The following is a 27,469-nucleotide window of genomic DNA, read 5'->3' on the forward strand; positions in this document are numbered from 1 at the left end:
CATTTTAATAGGCATGTTGTTCATTGTTTTTGTTGTGACAGAAGTACTGATGTGTAGGTACAGATGTGTGGTACGGATGTGTGGAATTGTGTGTATGGATGCTGGGTGGTCAAAAGGGTGACCTGTGTTGATTATTAGATCATTGTTTTTCAGCTTCAAACCCACACTTCTCACTGTCCTTAGTTTGCAAATCACTCTCCAGCTTTGGCAACTAGCTTTCTGTGTTACTTTGTGAAAAGGGGGTGTCAGAGCGCACCTGAGAGCCTGGACAAGGTGGAGAGGGGAAAGAATATTTTCCCAGCCTCATCTCACCTTGTAAGATTGTCGGGGTATATCTAGGACACTTAGTTAAATTTGAATTTTATATAAACAATGTTTTAAGTGTAAGTATGTCCCATGCAATATTAATGTAAATATTCTAAAACATTATTTCTTACTTACCTGGAATTTGAATTTTTTCTTTTTTAATTAATTAATTAATTTGTTTGTTTGTTTGTTTGTTTATACATGCACTGGGTGCAGTCAGAAGCGCGGGAGGGTGAGAGAATTCACCAGAGCCAGAGCGGGGAGCTGAGCAGGCAGAAGGACTAAGTACACTGCTGAGGGGAGCAGCGGGCGGCAGGAGAGGTCTGTGTGCCATGTGGGACCCTCCTCTGGTGGCCGGGGAGCAGCCGGGGATTGAACCGGTGCTGCAGAGGCTGCGGGCAGCTTTGCAACCCAGCGCTCAACCGCTGCGCCACCGGGGAGGCCCTGGAATTTGAATTTAACTGGGCAGCTAGTATTTTGTTTTTGCTAAATCTGGCAAACCCACAGCCTCCGTTTTTTTTTTTTTTTTTAACCTCTGCAGCAGCAGTTGAATACAATTTTCAGTGTCTATTACTTGCAGAGCTAGTCTCATAGTGCACCCCTCAGAGACTCAAACTCCAGCCAGCCACCCCCTGTCTTCCCTTTGCTCCCCCAGCCCAGGAGTTGTAGCTGACCCTTAAATGTCCCTTTCCCCCCATTATTTGATACATAATTAACAATTCCTTATATGGAGTATTCTCTGCTAAAGCCATAGGCATAGACAGCTGGCAGTGCTAATTCGCCATGACTGCAAAGGAAAGGAAATAAAAGTGGGATTATGTGTGGCTTGTTAAAGTTGCACAAATAAAAAGCATAGTTTTTCCACTAAGGCTGGCGAGGCAGCAGTAAGAAAGTAAAAAGTTTCAGTATACAATCCTTTTTAAAGTGCTTCAACCCTTTTGGACAAACTTATTTATAAGATAGACGCGAGAAATAACAAACACCTGACAGACGGGTAATGGTTAAGGAAATCAACTAGTGTGGACAATCGGCAGACTATATTGCAGTCATTGAAAATGATCATTGTGAGGATGATGCAGCAACATAGAAAATGCTGTGAGTTAGTAACTCATACCTGGTATTGTTATAAGTATTTTGTCTTAATGTAGACCTTTGTTTATTCTTCTTCTCACTTTACAGATTGGGAAATTGAGGCACAGAGTAGTTTGCTATGTGACCCAAGACCATATAACAGAGTGAGGATTTGAACTCAGAGAACAGACTTGCACTCTCGACTACTAAACCATGGAGTTAGTTGGAAGGAGTTAGTTGGAAGGAAGAGAACCTTAAATAGCACAGATACCATGATTCTAATTGCAATGAAATCATGGACAGAATCTGGAAGCAACACTAAAATACTGACTTCAGGGTGGGAATATGAGTAAAAAATTGGGTTTTCAGTTTTTCAGGGGTTTTGCTTTTTTCTGGTTCTGTGGTGGGGACTCTCCCAGAACTTGGGTTGGATTTGTGCCAAGGTTTAGAGGTTGTGTGTTGGTCTGAAGAAGGGGACACAGCAAACAGCTGGGGCTTAATAAATGTGGACATCAGAAGGCAAGACTATGGGGTGCAGTTTCTGCTAAAGACCCAGAGCCAGTGCTGAGGATGACTGGTGCTTCCTAACACCCCCTGAGAGCTGTGCACTTACTGAGGGCCTGCCAGACCGAGGTGCCAGGCTGGGCCCTACAGAAGATGGAGGGGAATCAAACATGGCCCCTGTACTCAGGCAGCTCCCGGGTTCCTAAGCCTTCAGGGAAACTATAACACAATTAGTTGCCAGAACCTGTTGTTTGGAAAATGTTGCATTCATTTATTTATCAAACATCAATTATGTACCAGACTTCAGGTTAGTGAGGTTACACTTGGTAGCCTGGATTACCCTTTGGTAACAAAATAGATAGGTCCGTCCCTGCTTTATAAAGAAAGAAGGTATGGAATAATTTTTATAAAGAAGTTGTTCATGATATGTTGTTAGCTAATGTGTAGAAAAATATAAAACCAGTATCAACCCACCTTTGCAACTTCAAGTCTCCCCATCTCCCCTAGAATGCTTTGTGTTTTTACAGTTCTGTGATTTGTCCATGTTGTTCCCATAACTTATAGGAGCTCCTGCAATCCAAGTCTTCTCCTCTGACAGACACTCTCTGCTTTCCCTAAACAACATGAACCACCCTTTATTTTTCCAGATCTTTTTATGTAACCTAGATAAACGTGGCTATGTCATGACCAGGTTCAGCAGAGCACTATATTAAAAGAAATACCAAGTTGACATCCAAGAAAGCATCAAAAGGCAATTTAAATAACTATTTAAGTGACTTACAGAGGTGGTATGAATTGCATTGTATGACTCTTCTTCTAAATCTCCAAATATCCTTTTTGCATCATTTTTTCAAAGTCCACTTATTATGTCAGAGACACCGCCCCCATTTCTCTGTTTCCCTGCAAACAACACTCCCCCTGCTCTTTGCTCCTTAAAACCCAGTTTCATTTTAGTTCTTTTTTCCCCTCAAGATTTATTTATTTATGTATATAAGAACTGGGGTACAGGCCAGAGGTGCCGGGGGTGAGAGGATTCACCAGAGACAGAGTGGGGAACAGAACAGGCAGACTGACTGAAATACACTGCTGAGGGGAACAGTGGGCGAGACAGGAGAGGTCTGCCATGCCATGTGGGTCACCTCCTGGCCGGGGATTGAACTCGTGCCTCAGAGGCTGTGGACTGCTTCATAGGTTGCGTTTGAACCCCTTGCACCATCAGGGAGGCCCTCATTTTAGTTCTATTGAAACAGAATTTGTATTTAAGAAGACCTGCAGATGGTTTACATGCCCATTTAAGGTTGAGACACTCTGACTTGTGGCTTCTCTGGAAGAACTATTTTCCTTCCATAAGATGCAGGACAACAAGCTGCTTCCTGAAAGAAGATGTGCAAAGTACCTGCCACCAGATGGCACCAAAGATACTTCATCAGATACAGCATTAATGGGTCTTTTCCTGCTTGGGTATTGAATATCTTTTGCAGGTAGAACACGCAGGCTGTGTGCCGGGATTACCTGCAGAAATTCAGCACTGGATGGGGATTGGAGAGGATGGCATCCACCAGAGGAATGTACAGAGGAGGAAGCAGGTCAGTGTTAGTGGCTTGCTTCACCATCACCCAGGGGCAAGGGAGGGAGACCTGAGGTGCTGCTTCCACCTGTTCAAGGTCTGTGTGCTTATGTGTTGAATGCAGCAGGGGAGGCATTATGAGGTTTCCCGGGGGAGAGCTGAGGGGCAGGTGGCAGTGGCATGGAGAGGTAAACTTAGGCAGTGGTGTAAAGGCCAGCTGTGACTCTAGAAGGAATGGAGAACATAAAACAGTGGGAAATCAGACAGCAAAGAGTTGAAAAATTCAGTAAATGGATCCAAGGGCAACTGTCATTTATTGTTAATCTTCACCATGACTTTGGCTGTATAAGCTCATCTGCATTTGCTCATTTAATTTTCAGAAGAGAAATTTTTTCTGTTCAGAAAATAGAAACAATCAGGACAGGTCTTCCGAATCCTCTTGCCACCAAGTGTGTACACCCTCCTCTGTCTCCATGTCCACACGCTCTGCCTCTCCTCCCGGGCCATCCATGACTACCCGGCTTCTAGCTATAGCCACTTCCAGGTGTGCCACATCCTGTCAGTGGGGCTACTTGGTCTGTCATTCTCTCTCCACTTTTCTGTATTCTCAAGTCCCCCTTCTCTACTGCACACTGTCATCCTGTCATCAGTACCAACTACGATAAAGTTCCATTTTTAAAAATCCTTCTTTTTAATCCATGTGGTTCCCACCTATCCTATTTCTTACTGTCCTTTATTGTCTAAAGAGCTGAGTGTGCGCACTACCTCCATTTTCTTTCTCCCTGATCTCCCTGAAACCCAAGCCAATCAAACAATTGTCCTCACATCTTGTTAAGGTCACTAGAACCTTCCCCTTGCCAACTCAGTGGTCGCTGCTTAGCACACCTCTTTCTGGACCTCTCAGCAGCATTTGATACTGTTGTTCATTCTTTTCTTTGGTAAATTCCCTCTGTGCTTGGATTTAGGGGGCCCCCCTCGCCCCTCCACTCATCGGCTACCTCTCTGGCTACTTCTTCACTTTTCCTTCCTGGGATTTCCGCAGAGAACATGCTTTGCAGAGGCAAGTTACCCTAATATTCTAGACCAGAACTCAGGAGGAAAACGGCAGCTCTTAAACCCCATTTTATAAAGTTAGGCAAATGAAGTTCTCTCCATCATTAATTTTCATGTTGGGGAGTTGTTGGATAACATGGATTTAAAAATAGGGAGGAAGGAAACTGCTTAGTTCTGGGGAGTTAACCAGCTGGAGAAGCCCACGAGGCCAAGGGTATGTTGCAACATGATTTGTGCCCCTAAGTGCCACAGGCAGCCAAAAAGTGTGGCTGGCTGTTCTCTATTCATGAGGGAAGAAAAACAATTTTCCCTTTTCAGAGGCAGCTTTCCATAATTGCATTTCCTGCGGATTGAGTCCTGGAGGCTTTAGGTCCAGGAAATAGCACAAAAGGACAAGCTGAAAATGTAGTTTCTGCTCTGCTTTTAATATTCCCATTTGACAAAATTAAAGGAATTTCTATGCTGAGCAGCAGATTGGTGGAGAAAGGGACTGAATTAGCACTTTATCAGGTTGAGGTGAGGCTGAAGTTCCAAGTGGCAGCAAGGAGGTGAGGCTGTCAGGGTCTGGCAAGGGTGACCTTGAAGGTGGAAGCCACGGAGGGTCAGGAGGTCCTCTAGTCCAAGGCCAGGCCTGCTTCCAGATGCACACATTCCCGCCCCGACATTTATTTGTTCATCAGTATGTGCTAGGGACCTGTTTTGGGTCTTCTTAGGCTATGCCTTGGAGACATAAGGATGAGTAAAGAGAGTCTGTGCACAGAGAGTTAGCAACATAAATACCCAGAAAATTCAGGTCCCTTTTATTAGGTACCAGGCCAGGAACTTCTAGATTACTTCAACCCTATTTCTTTGTCAAGAGGGAATTTTCTGGAACCTTTGGACTCTGAAGAGGCAGTTCCTGTCCTCTGGAGAAGGCAGGATTAGGTTCATTCTGCCACAATTTGGAAAGGAACAGAAGGGGTAACTACAATCTTTTTGGCTTCTTTAGGGCTTTATCTGATGCAACAGGCTAACGGGAGGGCCTCTGGGAAGCCAGGAGGAGATGCAAGAGCCCCGTAGCAACCCCATGGCTGGTAGCCCTGGGAGAGAGAACAGCCTCAGGGTACAAAGGAAGGCTTTGGGGACGGGAGAGATGAGGCTGCAGAGACCACCGAGAGTCACACTGCAGGGGTGGGGAGGGGAGAATGGAAGGCTGAGTGTGCAGGGGGTAGAGAGGGGGAGGTGGACCCCTGACAGCCCAATGGGACCCCTGGTACCTTGTCAATAGGACAAGCCAACTGGACAAAGTCTTCAGAGCTGAGCCGGGCCTCCATCTGCCCCTTTCCTGTTGGCATGTGGGTGCTCGGGATGTGGAAGCATTTTGCAAAGCAGTAATCACCACCCTGCAGCCCCCCCCCCCCAACCCCCCCCCCCCCCCGCCCACAACCGGTCGTGGGGAGGGGTGAGACCATTCAGGCTGCGTCCTGGGGGAGAGAGCCTTGAGCCCTTCCAGACAAAGAGGAACTAGCCAAGAGCCAAAGGGAGTTCTAAGCAGAGGGGCTTGCAGCGTCAAAATCACAGGGCTGGCAGGAAATTCACAGACGAGAGAGTAATGCAATGTGTGCAAGGAGAGGGAATGAGAGTGGTGCGGGGCCCAGCCTCCATCCTCTGCCTCCCCCAGTTGTTCACGCACACTGTCCCTCTCTCCACATCTAGCCAACCCTCTGCCGTGGGCCTCAGCCTCGCTCCCACCCACATCTCCCATTCCCGTGTGCTGGGCGCCCAGTAAGCGTCAGGGGATCAGCACCAGGTTCTGGGACTGAGCGCTGCTATGTGCTGTCCCACTGTGTGTCCCTCCAGTGACTAGGGGCCACCACAGGGCGACTCCTCCATGAGCTGGTGTGGGCTCCAGCTAGCTGGCACAGAGGCTGGTCATGGCAAAGCCTGGTGGCTCTGGTGGCACTGGCAGGTCACCAGCCACAGCTGTAACACTGTCACGCCCATTGCACAGGGATGGGCAGGAAGGCTAGGAGGGCTCAAGGCATGTGGCCAAAGCCACGGAGCAGAAAAGTGAAGATTCAGACCTAGGTCTGTCTCAGTCCCATGACTGTGAGCACCATGGGTCACCATCAAAATGTGCATGAGCATGGGGGTGCCCATGGCCTGGTAGATCGCTTGGTGCCCTGACGGGCCACGTGGCCCCTGGGATGCGGCGGGATCGGGGTGGGGTGGTGTGAGGGTGGGAAGTGGAGGTCCAGGGAAGGCGGGCCGGGTTGGGAGATGCTCTGGAGGTGAGAGCCAGCTGGGCCTCCCGTCACAGCCAGGGGAGCGCTGGGCCTGCGGTCGCTCGGCCAACCCTGTCCTGGCTTTGCTCCTTCGAAGGGACACCGCTGCCCCGTCCTCCAGCATGACCATCTCCTTCTGGCCTCCCCTCCTCTCCCCTGGGAGCAGAGATGTGTGCCTGGTTCCAGCTGAGACAACAGTCACCGGAGCCTGCCTTTCCCAAAGTTCCCGCGGCGCTGTCAGCGACGAGATGAGTCAGGGCAAGGGCCTTGCCCTTGAGGCCCAGGCTGGGGCTCCCCTCTTCCCATGCGTGGGAGCTTGGCCGGGGCACAGGAATCCACAGCAGCCCTGGGGAGTGCCTTATCCTTCAAGGCCAGGGCTCCCGAGTCCTCATCTATGTGGCCCTGTGAGGCCAGTGTCCCAGGCGCCTGGCGTGGCAGGCCCGCGGGGAGGCAGCTCGCACAAGCGCCCCAGCTCCTGCTCAGCACTGGCAGGCCCTCACTCAGGGGGTCAGTCTGGTGGGCCAGAGGCTTAGAGTCGCATCTTTGCCCGGTTCCCCTGAGGCTGTGAGGCTGGGCTGGTGTTCAGTCATGTTCTCATGCAGCCCCACTGTGTGCGGTTCCAGCAGGCTGGCCCTGGGCCCTGCGGGCTGCGCCCGCCGCCCTGGCAACCACACGGGGCTCGGCGTTGGCTTCCGTTTACCGCTGTGATTGCTCCCTCCCTCGTCTCTCCCAACCCCTCCAAGTTCCTTTTCTATTTTTGAACACAACTGTGTAGTTTTATTCCTCTTAACTTTGTATTTGGAAGTAAAGAGGCCCAGCTCAGGCATGAGCTTCATCTTGCACATTGACCCAGCACTCCTGGGGGTCCTCGCCAGTCTTTCAGTGGCCCGCCTGGCAATGAGACCAGACCGTGTGCCAGAGACTGCTGGTCCCGGAGGATCCATCGCTGACTAGCCGGTGGCTGGGGGCAGCCTTTCCCTCCCCGTACCTCCTCCTTGGGTCTGCCCACTGCGGAGGCGAGAGGAGGGTTTGGGTGAGATGGGGGGCAGTGACACCCACGCTGACCCAGGTCTGGAACTGAGTCCAAGGAAGAAGATGCTGCACTGCCTCCCTCACAGGACACTGGGCAGCCGGCTGCTATGGAAAGTGGAGACTTCAAAGTCAGAAGCTAGCCCCAGGTTTGCGCCCAGTGTGACCTTGAGCAAAACTTCACCCTTGAACTTCAGTGTCCTCATCAGTGATGGGGGCCAACAAGGTCTGCCCTCCCTGCAATATGGGAGGGGGCAATTTTCTAGGGAGCTTTGAGATAGTGTGGATGAAAGACACATTTCAGACCTGAAGTTCTGTGCGCATGGAAAATGTTAACATTTGCCACAGCCTGGGCTCCTTGGGAAGCAGAGTCCGAGAAACAGGGAGTGTTCAGGATGCCAACAAGATGTGCTCTTGGGATCCACCACTGTGCGAGGGCAGAAGGAGCCATTATGGGGTGGTAGGGGGAGAAGCCAGGCTGTCATTCTGCCCCAAAGCCTCAGTCAAACCCTGAGAAGCTCTGGAACTGAAATGTCCCCTCAGAGCTGTCCTGCACCATGACGAGCAGCACCTGCTCAGCAGCTGGGCATGATTCTTTCCTTGAAGGTCACACAGGACAGTTCCACAATCACAACTTTACTGTTGGAGTTATATGGTCACAACTCAGGGGGCAGACATCCTGATCAGACCTGATATTGTAGGGCTCCTGCCACTCTGGAGCTGTTTAACCACTCTCCTTGTGCATTCTAGAGTCTAGATTCCATTCTAGAAAGAATGGAAAATTCCTCTTCTGTCTGCTATGGAATCTGGGGCACTATTCTATCTGGCTTAGCCTGTGAGTGAGGCAAACTCTACCAGAACTGGCCATAAGCAGGACATAAAAGCCAATTAATTATTTAATTGAAAAAATGTGTGTGCAAATATGAGGGTGTATGCATGTGAAGATGTTTGTACTTCTGAGTATGAGCTCACATGGGGTGCATTTCTATGAGTGTTTCTATGTGGCCGCAGGCATGAGAGAGAGGCTGTGTGGGCAGCATCCCTGTGAAGGTTGGGTGCTGAGGAGAGTGTCATTGCCTGTGTCATTGCCTCTTCAAGCATTGTGCTAGGTACTGTGCAGGAAACTGGGAACAAGAATAGATGGACATGGTCCCTGCTTCTGAAAGTTTATCATCTCCTGCTGGTAGATAGCTCCATGTGAGCATTCAGAACTGTGTGTCACCTGGCGGGGCGTGGGGGGGGGTGACCCAAATTAGACTGGGGCCCAGTGAGGAGCTTCCCAGGTACAGGAGCCCTTGAACTGAATTTTGAAAGAGAAGTAGGAGTCACTAGGGGGATAATGATGGGGAAAGCCTTCCCAGGAGCAGATCTTTGGCCTGCAGCTACACCTGCGCATGGGAGGCATGGGAGAAAAAGTAAGGGAACATCAGAAGGCAGTGAAATTAGTGGAGGGTGAGGCGGGCACAGATACAGCCCTGAGCCTTACACTCCCAGTGAGTGTGAAATTTCTCACGAAGAGTGGTCAGAGCCAGAGCTTCCTCTTAGAGGCAAGAGTGGGGGGTGGCAGGGGTGGGTGGGTGGCAGATCCAGCTGTGTCTCCACCATGTTTATGTGGATGTACACACGTGGCTGTGTGTGTGTTTCTACACAGCTGGAGTCTGCTGCCACCAGGTGTGCTGCCCACACAGACTTTTTCCAATTCCACCCTTGGCCTTGCCTCCCAGCGGGCCCAGGAGGATGCCTTCCTGCTGCTGACTCATGCTGGCAGCACGGCAGGGGAGGGGGCGGTCAGGGCCTCCCAGGCAGGTGTTTCCTCCAGGGTCAGGGACACTCCTGCCTGCTGGGTATCAGGGCCAGGGGGAGGGGTGGACAGAGTGGTGACAGGGTGGGGGTTTCCATACCCTAGCTTCTCCCTTCTGAGTCTCCCCCCTCTATATGTTTGATTTTAATTATCTAATAATATGCTGATTATGGTATCCTGTTTCTTAAAAAGTTATGATTAATGCAACCCATTTATCACATATCTTTAGCTCTTAACATGGTCCACAGGAGGGAGGAGGCCTTTGGTTTTGTAATATAAGTACAAGAACTGTGAGTAGTCTGGAGAGCGATTAAGAACTTGGAATTTGGAGTCCTGGTGCTGGGGTTCAACTCTATACTTGCTGGCCATGGAAGTTACTCTTTCTGAGCCTCAACTTTAATAAGACAGAGATGGTAATATCTTGTAGGAGTGAATATAGAAAGTGTTTAGAGAAGCCCAATATATGTTAAATACTCTAACTCTAAATCTTAGCTGTTACTACTTGAGCTGACTCCATGTAGGTCTGTTCCTAACTCACTTGATGACATGTGGGGAACTCTTTAGGTCTCATCTGAAAAATGAAGGATTGGCTGATCTTTTACTCCCAAGGTTGCTCCATGCCAACTTCTTTTTACCTGGCATGACCCTTGGTTTTAAAATTTTTGTTTGTCAAACTACATTTGTTAAATAACGACCTGTTGTCATCAATGTTTCTCTTGTTGTTTATGAAATGCTGACTAGCTTACAGTGTTCCTTACTGAGGACGCCTGGATCCAGTGGGATAATCCCTGAGGGACCACCTCTTCCTTTCTAGTTCCAATCTTAGCATCTTCACAAGAAGAAGCAAGTACCTTCAGCTATTTCAGGCCCATAGAACAGGTAACCAGGTTGACCATGTACTAAAATATGCTTGTCATTAGTTCTTGGAGAATACTGGGGTCCTGGTGGCAGTATCTTTCAGAGTTATCATCCTGAGCAGCACACATTCAAACCAAATTAAGAAAAAGAATTATCCTAATTCTCTGACTGGAATCCCTCCAGTGTCTGGAAAATCCAAGAGCAAGTTGTTGTGTCTGGGGAAGGCCATTTTTATGGTGATTGATGCTTTGGTTTGATGAGTTTTATGTGCCAGTACTTTCCATACAGTAGCACTTAAAATTTTTACAATAATCTTGCAAGGCATCACTATCATTCCCATTGAAGAGATGATGAAACTGTGGCTCAGAGATGTGGTCTGTCCTAGTTCAACTAGCATTGTTTAAAATTTCTTTCATATATTCAATTACAATTCTTATTTTCTTCTGAAGCAGTAATGATCTCCAGTTTATAAATGAGGAAATTGAAGCTAGAGAAATCAAGGACCTTATCCAAGGTCATAGAGCTAAGAATTAGTCATTGGGAGTGAATCCAAGTTTAATATTCTGTCTTCCACAGTGACAGGCAGCTAATCTGCAAAGAGGTGCTTGCTTTGGCATCCAGGTGAGCATTGTGAGAATGTGTTAGTCCTTGGAGGCGCTATCAGTGGGGTGGACACCTACCTTGGATGTCATCGTTGAACATGCAGTACTTGTTGCGGTATTTGTTGAGCAGGCGGAAGGCATTGGCGTTGGCAAAGTCTTCAAACTGGATGAGGCAATTTATTCCAAACCTGTGAGATGGGGAGAAGACAGACACATGATTGCCTCCCTGAGGTTGAACCCTGGCAGTTCCAGCCTGTGCTGGGCAGCTGAGGGTGGGGCATATGTGGTGTGGCTCTTTCACTGTTTTTTTTTTTTTTAATTTTTAAAATATATTTTTTACATAATTGTTCATTTCTGAACAATATTTGCTTCCCCCCACTCCCTCAGGTGTAGACCCATAGAGTTTCCTTCCCCAAGGCACCCGTGCACCACCACCTCAGGCCCCTGTGCTCCTCCCTCCCTCCCTCTGATCCCTCTCCCGCCTCCTCCCCTGCAGGATGTCTCTGATTTATAGTTGTCTGTTTGTTTTTGGTTTGTTGTGTTTTGTATCATTATTATTTTTTCCCCTGATATCTTATTTTGTTCCCCTGTGTTCCTCCTATAAGTGAAACCATCTGATATTTTTCTTTTTTCCTCTGACTTACTTTGCTGAGCATAATTCTTTCTAGTTCCATTCATGTTACTGCAAATTGCATGAGTTTATCTTTTTTGATTGCTGAATAATATTCCATTGTGTATATATGTCACATCTTCTTGATCCAGTCATCTATTTTTGGGCATTTGGGTTGTTGGCAGGCTTTACCTATTGTAAATAGTGCTGCGATAAACATAGGGGTACAGGTATTTGGTTGATGTCTCTTTTGCAGTATAGAAGCTTTTCAGTTTGACGTAATCCCAGGTGTGCATCTTTTCCTTGACTTTCTTTGCTTTGGGTGATGAGATATTCTCTCTTATGGGCATTTTGGTGGAGGCTATAGTGTGGTAACAACACCAGAAGGGGGAGATTGTATACCTCTAAAGTATAAACAATGTTGTAAACCAATGTTACTATAACAATATATGTGTGTATATAGGATTCAGAGTTAATTACCAATATGCTTACCACACTGGACAGCAATCTGCATTTTTTAAAAGATTTATTTATTTATTTATTTATACAAGAGCTGGGGTACAGGCCAGAGGTGTGGAGGGGGTGAGAAGATTCACCAGAGACAGAGTGGGGAACAGAACAGGCAGATCTGCTGAAATGCACTGCTGAGGGGAGCAGTGGGCGAGTCAGGAGAGGTCTGCTGCACCATGCGGGTAGCCCCTTTACTGGCCAAGGGTGGGTGAAGACAATGCCCAGAAGCTGCTTAGACTGCCGTATTAAAAAACCCATGTTGGGGCCTCCCTGGTGGTGCAAGGGGTTAAATGTCAGCACTATGAAGTTATTGGCAACTACTGCAGCACAAGTTCGATCCCCAGCCAAGGAGGTGACCACATGGCGCAGCAGACCTGTCCTGACTCGCCTGCTGCTCCCCTCAGCAGTGTATTTCAGTCAATCTGCCTGTTCTGCTCCCCACTCTGTCTCTGGTGAATCATCTCACCCCCCACACCTCTGGCCTATACTCTAGCTCTTGTATGCATAAATAAATAAATCTTAAAAAAATCCATGTTATATGCAATGCTGCGTCAATAAAAGTCAAAAAATGAAGAATTAAAAACTCCCCTCCACATTGGAATTTTTTCTTATATTTCAAGTTCAGAAAAAAAGATTGCTTTTTCTGAGAACAAGAACAAAAACAAAAACCACAAACAAAAAACTGGCTTTGTAATCTCTTTTTCTTGTTAACATGGTTGGTGATGAAGCTGAGAGCTAAGTTTTTTGCTCCTTTCCTCCTTTTTTTGCTTCTTTGTAGTTTTTTGCTCCTAATTTAGTTTCTTGGTCAAGGCTCCTGTCCATACCTCCCCCAACTCTTACCCCACTCTTGAGCTTTGATCCTTGTTTTGATGATCTTGTTGTATTATATCTCTTATTGGAGACTTTCTGGAAGCAAGGATGGTGTGAAGTATTAAAAAAATACTTAATGCTTAAACAGAAAAATAGACTTCATTTCATGGGTCAATGTGTAACGAACGATGTCTGAGGAGGTCACATTTGCTGAGACAGAAAGGCCTGACTGGCCAGTGAGGACGGCCGGGCACACAATGGGGAGAAGTGACCTGTCATTCCCAGACCGAACCAGATGCTAAAGGCCAGCTTGGGAGTTGTTGTGGGAAGATTTATGACCTTTCTAGAAAAGGGTGGGCCTCGGTGGGCTGACTGTGTTAAAGGGGGCATCTGTCTGATGAGATTCATGTCTATGAGGGGTAAGTCACACTGAAATGGCCCAGAAAATATTTTTTCCAACTTATAATTTTGTGCATGACTTAGCCTGTGCAGTGAAAAGCAAGTGGGCAGGCAGATATTTGACCCTACCATGGTCCTTCCAGAAACTTATCATGTTGGAGTTGTTGTTGGGGGAGGCAGAAATGAGTTCATAAACAGGGGCAGGGATGGGATGATGTCACTGACAATGGTCCAGGGCCAAGCGTGCTGGGTATGGGTCAGGAGGCTGTGGCCAAACTGGCACTTCCACACAGAACTGATTTTTGCTATGTCACTTCTAGATTCTGCTTCAGTTTCTCATCTGACAAATGGGACAATTATATCTGCCAGGTCAACTTGTGTGTCCTGCTGTGAGGATTAGAAACTGAGGGTGACTTCGTCTACAACATTGCGTACTAAGGAAGTTTGGACTGTCCTCTTCTTAAGCACTACTAAAAATAAAATAATAAAATAAAAATATTGCTCGCTGAAAATTTCAGAACTTCATCACCAGAGATGGGGGATTGTCCCACAAATTATGCTGGGGTCAGTGGTCTTTGCCTGGCAGCCTGCATTTAGTGCCCTCTACCCAGTGAGGGGATACTGCAGTGAAATAAGTCTGAAGGAGAAAGACTAATACCAGATGGTTTCACTTATGTGTGGAATATCGAGAAACAAACAAAGGGTCAGACCAAACCAAACCAATAATAAATCCTAGAGCTCTGACTGTGGAATTGAGGCTACAAGCTGGCGAGAGGGGGAGGGGGAAGCAAAGTGAGACGGGCGCATGGAATATGGTAGAGGGCATGGGGGCCGTGGGGGGATGTGCTGGGCACAAGCGTCTGTGGGGGGGTGGCCATATGCCTCTGAATGACACACAGTGCTGGAAGCCAATGCTACCTCAATAGAAAATTAAATATAAAAAATAAAATTGGTCTCTTTTCATGGTGGAATATTATTTGGCAATGAAAATAAATGAAATTCTGATGCTACAACATAGATGATTTTAGAAAACATGCTAAGTGAAAACAGGCAGACATGTCTACTATGATTCCTTTTACGTGAAATGTCTGGAGCAGGCAAATCTGTGACAGAAAGAATATTGTTGGGGAAAGGAGGGGAGTGGGGGCTGACAGCTAGGAGATATGAAATTTCTTTTGGGGGTAATGAAAATGTTCTAGAATTGATGTCATGAAGATTACATACATCTGTGAATATACTAAAAGTCAGCAAATTGTGCACTTTATTTTTTTTAAATATTTATTTATTTATGCATACAAGAGCTGGGATGTAGGCCAGAGATTAGGGGGGGGGGTGAGAGGATTCCCCAGAGACAGAGTGGGGAGCAGAACAGGCAGACTGACTGAAATACACTGCTGAAGGGAGCAGCAAGTGAGACAGGAGAGGTCTGCTGCACCATGTGGGTCACCTCCCGGGCTGGGGATTGAACTTGTGCTGCAGTGGCTGCAGATAACTTCATAGTGCTGATGCTTAACTCCTTGTGCCACCAGGGAGGCCCTGAATTGTGCACTTTAAATGGGTCACTGTATGCTATGTGAATTATAATCTCAATAAACTTTAAAAAAGTAAAAAATAAGAATAATGAAAGTGCATCAGACAAATTCAGAAGTAACAACAAATTGTGGACTATACGCTCAATGGAATATTACTCAGTTATGAAAAAAAGATGAGATAGTGCCTTTTGGGGACGCATGGATGGAGCTTGAGGGAATTATGCTACATGAAACCAGTCAGAAAGTGAAAGCCAGTTAGGGATGGTTTCGTTCTCTTGTGAAATAAAAATAACCAAAGAAAACAAACTGGCAAAGCATCGCAAAAAATAGCACTTAGATTCTGTCAAAAATATACCAGAGGTTACCGGAGGGAAGAGGTGTCAAGGGAGAAGCACTCAGGGAAGGAAGAAGTATGCATCGGCACCCGAGCTTTGGTGGCGGTGAGTGGAGCGTGTGCACACATGGAGGTGTGAAGCTGTACTCAAATTACAGAGCTATGAAAATGATGGACAATTTAATAACAGTTGAGGAAAAAAATGCTGAGGGTGACTTTTTATATTGTAAGGTGCTGAACGCACATGTCACCCTTTCCACAATTATTCAGTCACAGAGCAGGCGATGATGATGGCGCGATCAGTGGCTGGAGGCTGAGTCTCCTTACCTCCCATTCAGCCCTTTGCTGCTTGTATAATGAATAAAACAACAAATCCTCCTGTGTGCAATTATCGTGCTATGCTCACCAACCCAAAATTTACTGGGAATTTTTGTTCCAGGGTATGTATTTCAAGTATTTGGATTGGGAAGGAGAAACAGAATGTCTTGGTCATGGTGACCTTTTGCTATACAGAATCTTCACAACATTTCCCCCGTTGCTCCACAACCAGCTTGCAGCTGGAAGGTCAGACCACAAAGCAATGTAGTGCTCACTATACTCCCCCCACTCCCCCCCCCCCCCCCCGCACACACGCACATTTAACCTTCAAGCAACACCACTCTGCGATAAAAATAAGGCACAGATTATAAATACATGCCTTTGTTTAGTGCACTATTTCCTCTTTCATATTAAATTCAATTTTATGTAAGAGAATGTCTTCAGGGAACAATTTGATTAAATGTAAAGCCTCATTAATTTAGGTCATTTCTAACTTGAGATAGAATAAGAAAAGACTATCTGAATTGCCCATCCAATACCCTAACTTGAACTGCTTAGATTTATGGGCCTCCAGACCCCTGTCCACACTGAATGTCCCTTGCCCTGGCTGCCCCCGGGGCTTCTCCCCACAAGGAACCACCCCTACTCTGCACATAACTCTGCTCTCTCATGCTCTGACCACAGCAATGCCTTCCACGTCCCTCCCTTCCACCACCCCTGCTGTTCATTTCCACGGAGATCTTTGGACACCACCATTTCCCCCTGTCCCTCGGTCCCTTCCTTATGGCTTTTCACAAAGTGATGCCACTGTCCATTCTGAACTACAGGTGGTGACTTCCGCTGCTCTCTTAGCTTCGGATCCAGCCAGCCACTGGGCTGTCTATTCACTCGTCTGTCTGCCCGGCCATTCAAAAACCCCCGTTGAGCACCTTGATACACTGATGCTGTAGTTGTTCAATACATGTTTTAGGAAGGGGTGGAAACATGAAGGGGGTGTGCTCGAGCTTGTCTGTGAACTTGTTAAATCGATTAAAAGCCACTTCAGAACAAAAGCACATTTTAAAGTGAAAAATGAGATAGCTGAAATGAAAAAGAACCTCGACTCACCAATATCCATACAAGTACAAGTACCTGACTTTCAGCACAAGGCCAATTTAAATGCTGGCTATAATTGCCTTGCATATTTACTGAAATATGACTATTGTTAACAATAGCAATAAAACAGCTATTGCTGTTGGCATCTCTACATATTTTATCTCTTATGGTATCTCTACATATTTTATCTCAATTAATTTTCACATGGCCTCATCAAGTAGGTGATATCTGAGCAGGAATCCTGAGCTACAGATATTGTTACAGGGCAACCCCATTGTGAAATAGGTTGGTCTTTCCCCCAACAATATTCTCTCTATCTCTGGGTCTCGGGTTCCTGCTCTGAGAGGTTAGGGCAGCGAGCTACTTACGACACTAGGAGCTTCACTTAGAAATTGGTACAGGCCAAAGTAGGGAGGTCAGAGCATTCTGCAGTGTCAGAAAGAATTTTGAGTCCCTGGAGTCCTTTGAGCTGGAACCCAGCAGACCAGGTGACCCCCCGCCAGGGCCAAAGCTAGGGCAGCATCAGGAGCCCTTCTCTCTTCCCCCCAGGACTCTACTAAGGCACCATGTGGAGCTCTGGGAAATTTCCTGATTTTAACGCTGTAACAGATTTCTCCTATTTATCTGTCCCCTTCTGCACTTTTGAACTTTTCATCCTGGAGCCCTGGCAGGGGCTCAGGAACATCTGATGTTTCTCCAGTGGAGAGTTCCTGAGATAGAGAAAGGGGCACCTCCCAAGGCACGGAGTTGGCTGCCCAGACTTCAACCCTGGCGACTCATCAAGGAAATGGCCGCGGAGCTTCCAGGGCAGGCATTCCAAGCCTGGGCTCTCTTAAGATCCAGATCCCTGGGGAGTTGATTGGTGTGAATATTAAATTTTTTTTCGCCCAGCACTCAGGCAAGGAACACCCAGAAATGGTGATGCAAGGCTGGGAGTCTTAGTGAGCTGTGAGTGACAGCGTGATGAGACTCAGGCCAGGACAAGCAGAACCAGGCACCTGCCACCTGGGAGTAGCCTCTGAAGGGTAAGGAGGTTCTGAGCTAGTTCTCTGCTCCCTTCCCCCATCCACCAAACACACCAGTGGAATACTGCCTGGGGATGTCGTGAGAGCAGAGCATTCCATGGGTTGTAGACTTGGTTTCTTAGTTCCAAAGGTCAGGACCTGCCATTCTTCAAACACCTGGGGCTGACCTCTTTCAGGCCTGAACAAACATGGGGGATCTGGGGAGAGCAGGTGAATTTGTCCAGCCTGTCTCCAAACAGAATGACTAAAATCTGCCACTCATATTTCCAAAACACATACACACCCTCACACACACATACACATACATACACACGAGATTTCCACAGCAGAGAACGTGGTGAAAATGTAAGTCGTCAGTTGAAACCCAATGGAAAGTTGTTTCTTTTACTTTTTCCTTCCAGGAACTAGAACTGACAGAATCACGACAGCTCTAGGTTTTAGTCTCTATTTTACATGTTCTGCAAACTCTAGTCATTTGAGATTCTCTTATAAAGATACTCTGTGGCTAAAAAAGTTTGAGAAACTCTGAATGCTACTTATATGCATGCAAATATATGCAATGCATAGTCAAGGTTCTGAGAAGTCCTGTATTAAGCAAACTGTTTGTGTTGGTGGGAATGTAAATGGGTACAGCCATTATGGAAAACAAGTAAGGAGATTTTTCAAAATGTTAAAAATAGAAATTCCTTATGATGCAGTTATCCTACCTGGGTATTTACCTAAAGAACACTAAAATACTAATTCAAAGAGATCTATGCACTGCTGTGTTCATTACAACATTATTCACACTAGCTAAGGGTGGCGCACAGCCTAAGTGCCCGAGGACAGATGCGCGATTAAGAAGAAGTATATACAAACTTTTGTGCCCCACCCCCATTTACCCTGCCCCTCCACGCACACACACCATGGCAGGCCACACTGGGAGAAAGTCTGAAGAAAGAGCTTTGTACTAGGTGGGGCTGGATTCTGGCCAGGCGACCTCTCCCCCAGGCCACTGCCATCACTGCTTCCGGCCAAGATCCTACAGTGACTGATCTTGCCCCTGCAGGTTTATCGCCCCTTCCCCCGCCCATCGCCCGGTCATTCTGAACATGAATCTGTACGGACCAGACCGTTCATTGTTCTGAAAATCCCTGCAGGGCCCCCACTGCCCTTGGGGACCTTTGGGGTTATGTGCAGATGCTGAGGTGCTGTCCACTGTGGCCCAGCCGTCATGCTCAGTCCCACTCGCGTCTTCCAATGCATGCTGCTGCTTCCCAAGGACTGGGCGCCCTCACACGGCGACACCTCTACTCACAAATGTAGAAGGCGCCCTTTCATGCCAGGCAACTCCTAAACAGACTAGAAGGCCCCGCGCAAATGTCACCTCTTGCACAAAGGCTGCCCTGCCCTGCAAAGGAAATATACTCTTAGTGAAAGATTTTTCATAGAATTAGTGGAGAGAGAGAGAGAGAGAGAGAGAGAGAGAGAGAGAGAGAGAGAGAGAGAGAGAGAGAGACTTCAAATAAGAGTTTCCCAACAAAATTCCCATTTCACCCATCATAGGCAAATGTCCAGCCAAACAGGCAGCCAAACAGGGACAACGAGGCCCAGAGGTTGCCACAGCTCTGTCAAGGACCCACAAGGAAGGGGTTTTGTGAATCCCTGAGAGCTGGGACGAGAGAAGAGAGTCCAAGTTCAAAATACAGCCCATAACCCACGATGGCATGAAGATAAAGGGGAAAGCTGCCAGTGTCTCTGCCAAGGGCCCGAGCGGCCTCTCTATGTGCCTTTCACCCGCGTGTCTCTTCCAAATCTCCGCCCCCACATCTCCACACGCCACTCCTTCACGTGTCTTCTCCAAGCCCCTCTGAGCGACTCCTCCGGCCGGTGGACTCTGGCAGAAGGTTTGACTGTCATGTCATCGTTGTGACTTGGAGGCGACACCTGGAGTAGAGTTGTGTGGAGACAGTGGGAGGAGCTTGGGAGAAACACGTGGGTGAAAGGCATGTGGGAGGCTGTTCTTTGGGACCTCCCCCTCCCCACCCCTCCCCTCCCCCCTCCCCTGACCTCTTCCCTCCCCCTCCTCCTCTCTCCACAGCAATTCAATTAAAAATTTTTCACACTAACAGTGTCTCTTTTGCCTTTGTGTGTGTGGACGGCTGGATCCCTTTCAGAGCAGGCACTGCCTCATATTTTGGGGTTCCTGGACACCCCTTGGCCAACACTAGCACTCCTGCTGGGGAACAGGGTTTGGCAAAGGAGTTCCAAGGATGACAGGGAGCCCGTTCTCGAGGCAAGGGCTGCAGCCAGCAGGAACACTGAGCCAATGTTGAGAAAACCACGTGGACTGAGGCATGATTATTGCCTTCAAGTTGAGGGGCCGCTGTGTGGACATGAATAACTCGGCTTCTTTTACGTGATCTTGAGGGGTCGAGCAGAACCCACATGTGGAAATGCGAAGAACACGGATTTCAGTGCTATTTAAAGACAACTTTTCAAATATTGAGTGGAAAGAGGCTGCCAGACCCTGCAAGTGAAAGTTGGGTGCTGGAAGTCCCCTGCATGGAAGCTGCGGGAAGGACCCCAGGGGGCCGAGGGTGGTCCTCTTAGGCCCTTCCCTTCCCGGCTCCCACACTGGATGGTCCCCTGCTGTGGGTGCCAGCAGCCAGCCTGGCATGTCCCTGCGGCTGTTCTTTCCCCTTCCGGGGAAAGTTTCCACTGAGTAACAAGAAAGTCACAGGAAGCAGCAACGTTTAAGCAAAGGTCCTGGGATAATGTGGCTGTTGCTCAGTCACTGCTCTGACGGCGATCTGAGCCCAGAAAGAAACACGCCAGGAAGAGTCTGGCCTTCCTCCTCTGCTTCCAGGTTTGTGGGAGTGCCTGGTCCAGCACTCAAATGGCGCCAGAAATTTTTGTGCTAGGAAGAGGATGGTGGCTGACCTGCTGACCTTTGACCCTTCAAAGATCAGAAGCCAGCACTGAGCTTCTCCCCCACCCCAACACACACAAAGGAAATGATCATTGTAAGATGTGATATGGGTTTTGCTTAAGCTGTGGTGGTAATTGCATTGCAATATATCAATGCATCCAATCAGCATGCTCTACAGCTTAAACCTGTAGCACGTTATGTATCCGTCATATCGCCATGAAAATAAAAGAAATGCTTCCCTCATATCAGCAGCTAAAGAATTTTGAAAAATGGGAGTTGATGGCTGATCCCTTCAGAGCCTTACGGTGATGACAGGGGGGCACCACGCTACCCTAGAGCAAGCTGCAGAGAGAGGCTGTGAGTATGCTAAGTTTTCATGACTGTCTTCTGGCTCGTCCTCCTTGCTTTCTGTTTTGAGAAGGTGACTGGAGTGTGATGTCTTTTCTGGAGTGTGTGTCTTTTCTGTCATGTGAAAGAACAGAGAGAGAGAGTATTCAAGTTAAAGGGTGGGTGCTAGAAATAGACCATGTGGGTTCAAGTGTGGTGCTACCATTTGCTTAAAGTGTGAACTTGGACATGATTCATAACCTCTCTGCGCCTCGCCTGTAGTGTGCCTCCATTCACTCACATTCCCCTGGAACTCAGGCTTTCGTAGTCATTATCTGGGAGCTTGAGATACAGCAACGGACCAAAAGTCAGGAGTCATCATGTCCCCCTAGAACTTCTATTTTAATGGAATAGGACAATAATTGTCTATTTAATATTGCATTAGATGGATTAATGTACACAAGTGGCTTTGTTGTCTGTAGGAGGCTAGAGTAGTCCAGCACTCAGTCCACTGGAGGGTGATGGTGGGAGGCTTGTTCTCTTATTTGCTTCTTTATTTCATAAATCTGTTTTTTAACTCAAGGAATTGTCTCTGGGGAAGAATTATTGCTTAGCTCATTATTTAAAAAGCCACTATTTTTTTCTAACTGCAAGAGAAATGCTTGCACACAATCAAACATCATAGAAATGAATGACACTGGAAGCAAAAATCCCTGACAATATCTTCCTTTAACTGTGATCAGTATTAACAGTTTAGTTTATATATCTCCAGATAGTCTTTCTTACATAACACACACATACATATATGTTATATATATGTATATATATAATATATGTTAACATATATTTATAACATATTTGTGTATATATATATACATATATATATTTTAAGTCATGCTGTATTGTCTTTATTTAAGCATCAAGACCCTTTCATCCAAATATGTCACCTAGTAAGTATTTCACCTGCTGTTTTGTTTGGGTGCCAATCTCTTCTCTCTGTTCAGCAATGATAAGGCGATACCTTTTCCTCAGGGAAGAGAAATCCACGATTTGTTACCTTTGCCAATATAAGAAAAGCGTTGGAGAGGCAGGTGGCAAAGCTGTTGCTGTTGGTGTCTTTCACATGGACAAAATCAAAAGAACCGGGATGTCTCTCTGTTGGTAATTGTACCTTTTTTTTTTTCCAGGTTAGCACCTTCGATTACTGTGCAGAAGTTGCCAGTGTCAAGCCTGATAAAATCTGTAGTCTTGACAGTTTCTCAATCAGTCCGAATGGTATAATTCACCTTGAAGAGGGGATCAGGTGAGTAGATGGTATTACCATTATGGGTGACCAGAGGAGGAATTCCTTTGGTGCCCACTAGAATTTTCCTCACTTCATACAACTTATACTTGGCCTCCTCAGGTCCAATGCAATAAAAAGCAAAGCTACCCTGAGCATCACAGATCAGTCAGAAATTCTCCCCAGTCTTGTCAATGCTGATGATGCCCATAAAACCAGCAGGCTAGGGTATATCAGTGTGCTTCTGGCATCAATCTTAATAAACTGCTGCATACAGATCTTCTTCACTTCATCTCCTGTTAGAGCATACTTAAGCCTATTCCATAGGAAAATGATTAGGGGGAGACATTTTCTCAGCTTGTGGGGACTGGAGGAGGTGCAAACACCCCATCAGCGTCCGATGCTTTGGTGCCACGACTCACTTCAGATGCTTCTGAGAATCATGAGCCATGGCTTCCCTCGGCAGGCAAAGAGTACACTTATCTTAAAAGAATAATTTTTTTATTAGATTTTTCCTAGTTCCTAGTTATAAAATTATAGTAAAAACAATTTGGCTAAATCAAATAAAATGGAAGGTAGAGTAAGATGGGGATGTGTATATTTGTGTGTGTGAGAGAACAAGACAAAGCGAAAATAAGAATAAATATACCATGGACTTGTTTGGAGTTAACGTGTCCTGCTGACATGGAATGAAGAGGCTCAGATTTGAGGGTTCCACTCTGGTCCTCTTTTCTTTCCCTCAACAATGTCCTTGTCATCAATAGCAGCTCAAAAAAACCTTTCCTGATAAACATTCTGGTGTCCTTGTTCCCTTCTGGATGATCACGGGTGGGAATGAATGTCTGAAATAACTACAGGCAGTACGTTTTGAGGATTTGGGTTTTCTGATGGTGTCTTATCTTAACACCAATGCACAGCTGGATTTCCATGCCTCTGATTTTCATTTTCAGAAGTTGAAAAAGTTGGTTCTTTTTCAAATTTGCTTATTTTTTCCTCACAGTGTTAGGTACTTTCCTTATTCATTCATTCTTATAAAAATATCTGTTTAATACATTTACTTGTAACTGCTTTAACTATAACACAGAATATGTCTCGGAATATTCCATTTCTTTGAGGTTCTAATGCTTGTAGCAGCTGCAGATCTGATTTTTCTCACATTGTGGATTGTTTCCACATGGCATGAATTGATTTTCATTGGGGAATTGTTTTTCCCTCTCAAGGGATTCCAGGTGACGTGGTTGTGAGAATCTTCCTTTGATTCCTTCTTTCAGGTTCTCTAACCACATCACTGGTAGGACGTTTTATACTCTTTTTAACTTGAGCATCTGACATATGTGTGTATTGTAAATGTGCCCTTTAAACCCACAAGTATGTTGTAAATGTGCACTTTCTTCCACATTCCCTTTCCCTTGGTCCCTTGTTGTTTCCCAGGGTTAGTTTAGAGCCACAGGGTTAGATGGGTGAAGGCTTTTCCAGTTTCGATCTTGAATCAGTACACCCTCTTGTCTGGTTCTGAGGCCTCTCACAGACTGTCCTTTCCTACTAAATCGTATTCTGAAACAATAAACATTCACCTCTGGGGGGGCCAGTTTTCCAGAAGCTTCTGCACAAGGCTTGCCTTTTCTGCATTGTTGGGTTTCTCATGATGTATCACCCACAGGGAATATGTATGTCCTCCACCCGCTTCCTCAGATTCAGTGCTGAATCTATGTCATTTCCATCTCTTCCTAAACACCCCTGATTCCTCCTTTCTCTGAATTCTGATTGAGCCAAAAATCAATGCCAAATAGTTGATGCCTTTATTCTAATTATTTCCTGTTGAAAAATTTTGTCTTCGAGGGCCTCCCTGGTGGCGCAGGTGGTTGAGCGCAGTGCTGTGAAGCTGTCCACAGCCTCTGCAGCATGGGTTCGATTCCAGACTGGCCAGGGAGATACCCACATGGTGCAGCAGACCTCTCTTGACTCGCCCGCTGCTCCCCTCAGCAGTGCTTCTGGTCTGTCTGTCTGTTCTGCTCCCCACTCTCTCTCTGGTGAATCCTCTCACTCTCCCACACCTCTGGCCTACACCCCAGTGCTTGTATAAATAAAAAATAAATCTTAAAAAAAATTTTGTCTTTGTGGGAGGTATATGAAATTTTTTGGGACATGGCCTGTGATTTTATTTCCTTTGAATCTCACTACAGTTTTCAGTGGAGTGCATGTCCTCATTATTCAAAATACATCTTTAGACTTGTGATTTTTTTTTGTTGGAAATGTATGATTTTTTTTTCTGCTTCTAGCTATCTTAGAACTTCCAGAATGAGTTTTCTTACTTCAGTGGTGAAATAAAGCTCAGTTTCTGAGTGGACTATAGAAACTGCTGCTCCTATATATATATATATATATATATATATATATATATATATATTTTTTTTTTTTTTTTTTTTTTTTTTGCCAGAAAACTACATCCTCTCATGGAGCAAATTTGAAAAATCAAATCCCAAAGCATAGACATATTTATTGTAGGGTGACGTGACTTTCTGTCCTTCTATAGGAAGCATTTATATGAAACTGCCTGAGGGAGACAGTCACAGGTGTCTTTATCTAACATGCATTTTCATCTCCTTGGCTTGTCTTTTTAGCTCTTCTACCCATTTTTTGACTGGATTGTTTGCATTGTTTTTGTTGAGTTGCATCTACTATTTGTAGATCTCTGTGATCAGTCCCTTATATCAGTTGTATGGAGTGTAAAACTTTCCTCCCAATCAGTAGGGTGTCTCTTTGTTTTGATTAATGTCTCTTTTGCAGTATAGAATCTATTTAGTTTGATGTAATCCCAGCTGTTTATCTTTTCCTTCACTTTCTTTGCTTTGGGAGATGAGTCTTTAAAAATGTTACTGAAGTGAATGTCATGTAGTGTTTTACCTATATTTTCTACTATATATTTTATGAATATCTATCTGTCTCTATATATAGACTATATTATATTCTACTATATATTTTCAGGTCTTATGTGCAATTCTTTTATCTATTTTGAGTTGATTTTTGTGCATGGTATGAGGTAGTGGTCTAGTTTCATTCTTTTGCATGTAGCGACCCAGTTTTCCCAGCACCATCTATTGAACAAACTGTCCTTGTTCCGTTGCATATTCTTTGTTCCTTTGTCAAAGATTAGTTATCCATATATGTGTGGCTTTATTTCTGGGTTTTCTGTTCAATTCCATTGGTCTGTGTGTATGATTTGTTCCAGTACCGTACTGTTTTAATTATTATAGCTTTGTAGTACAGTTTGAAGTCTGGGAGTGTGATACCTCCATTCTCCTTTTAATCAGGAGAACTTTGGCTATTTGAATTTTTTTTGTGACTCCATATGAATTTCATCAATATTTGTTCTATGTCTTTGAAGAATGTCATTGAGGTTTTTATCAGGATTGCATTGAATCTGCAATTTGCTTTCAGTAGGATGACCATTGTGATGTCAATTTTTCCAATCCATGAGGAGGAAATGTCTTTCTATTTCTTTATGTCTACTTCTATTTCTTTTAACAATGCTTTATAATTTTCTTTGTATAGGTCACTTACCTCCATGGTTAGGTTTATTCCCAGATATTTGATTTTTTTTTGTTTCAATTGTAAGTGGTGTAGTTTTCTTAATTTCTTCTTCCAATTGATTGTTTGCATATAGGAAGGGTATTGATTTTTGTGTGTTGATTTTATTTCCTACTATTTATTAAACTGGTTTATTATTATTATTATTATTTTAATAGAGGCATGTTTTATTTATTTATTTATTTGTTTGTTTTTTATTTATACATGCACTGGGTACAGTCAGAAGCGCGGGAGGGTGAGAGAATTCACCAGAGCCAGAGCAGGGACCAGAGCAGGCAGAAGGACGGAAGTACACTGCTGAGGGGAGCAGCGGGCGGCAGGAGAGGTCTGCGCACCATGCGGGACCCTCCTCCGGTGGCCGGGGAGCAGCCGGGGATCGAACCGGCACCGCAGAGGCCGCAGGCAGCTTCGCAACCCAGCGCTCAACCGCTGCGCCACCGGGGAGGCCCCCTGGTTTATTATTTTAATTAATTTTTCTGTGGAGTTTTAGGGTTCTCTTGTATATTAGCATGTAATCTGCAAATAGTGATAGTTTTACTTCTTCTTTCCCTATTTGATTTCCTCATATGTCTTTCTCTTGTCTTATTGCTCTGGCTGGGACTTCCAGTATTATATTGAAAAGCAGGGTGAGATTGGACATCTTTGTCTTGTTCCAGATTTTAAAGGAAAGGCTTTCTGTTTTCACCATTGAGAATAATATTGGCTGTGGGTTTGTCATATGTGGCTTCTATCATGTTAAGGTATGTTCCTTTCTTAGCATCTATTGATACGATCATATGGTTTTTACTTTTCTTTTTGTTGATGTGTTGTATTACATTAATTTATTTTCAGATATTCAACTATCCTTGTGCCCCTGGAATAAATCCCACTTGGTCATGGTATATTATCCTTTTGATGCACTGTTGGGTTCTGCTGGCAAGGATTTTATTGAGAATTTTTGCATCAGTGTTCATTAGGGAGACTGGCCTGTAGTTTTCTGTGTATGTGTTGTCTTTGCTTGGATTTGGTTTTAGTGTAATGTTGGCTTCATAAAACGTATTTGGTATACTTCTTCTGCTCGCTTTTTTGAAAGAGTTTGTGTAGGATAGGCACAATTTCATTTCTGAACATTTGATAGAATTCATTTGTGAAGCTGTCTGGTCTTGGGCTTTGTTTTTGGGCAGGTTTTGATTACTCTTTCAATTTCACTGCTTGTAATTGGTCTGTTTAGGTGTTCAATTTCTTCTTTAGCTTTGGATGATTATACTGTTCTGGGAATTTTTCCATCTCTTCTAGATTGTTGAACTTGTTTGCATATAAATGTTCATCGTAATTTTTGAGTGTTCTTTTGATATCTTCTATGTGTGTTGCTATTTTTTCTTTTGTTTATGATCCTATTTATTTGTGTTTTCTCCCATTTCTTCTTTGTGAGCCTAGATAGATGTTTGTCTATTTTGTTTATTTTTTGAAGAACCAACTTTTCATTTTGTTGATCTTTTGGATTGTTTTTCAATTTCTATTTCATATATTTCTGCTTTGACTTTTATTATTTCCTCTTTTCTACTGGTTTTTTTTTTGTCATTCTTTTTCTTATTCTTTGAGATGGGAGATTAGGTTGTTTCTGTGAGTTCCTTCTTGTTTCTTGATGTGAGCTTGTATTGCTATATACTTTCCTCTTATTACTGCTTTTGCTG

General features: G+C 45.3%; 1 protein-coding gene and 1 pseudogene across 2 annotated transcripts in view; both read right to left on the minus strand.

The window, feature by feature from the left end:
• ME3 (malic enzyme 3) overlaps positions 1-27,469 on the minus strand; it is a gene marked incomplete at its 3' end in the record, with an annotated part of 220,180 nt that overhangs the window by 10,556 nt on the left and 182,155 nt on the right. The window contains exon 7 of the mRNA XM_084250209.1: positions 11,134-11,243. Within this exon, the coding sequence (XP_084106335.1) occupies positions 11,134-11,243 (110 nt within the window). The remainder of the gene's footprint in view (positions 1-11,133; positions 11,244-27,469) is intronic.
• LOC311180290 (small ribosomal subunit protein eS4-like) lies at positions 16,477-22,659 on the minus strand (annotated as a pseudogene). The gene is made up of 3 exons: positions 22,631-22,659; positions 21,948-22,575; positions 16,477-16,607 (listed from the first exon to the last, which is right to left on the minus strand). The product of its transcript is annotated as a small ribosomal subunit protein eS4-like (transcript).

The sequence above is a fragment of the Talpa europaea genome (genome assembly GCF_964194135.1).
Source record: "Talpa europaea genome assembly, chromosome: 1".
Lineage (NCBI taxonomy): Eukaryota > Metazoa > Chordata > Mammalia > Eulipotyphla > Talpidae > Talpa > Talpa europaea.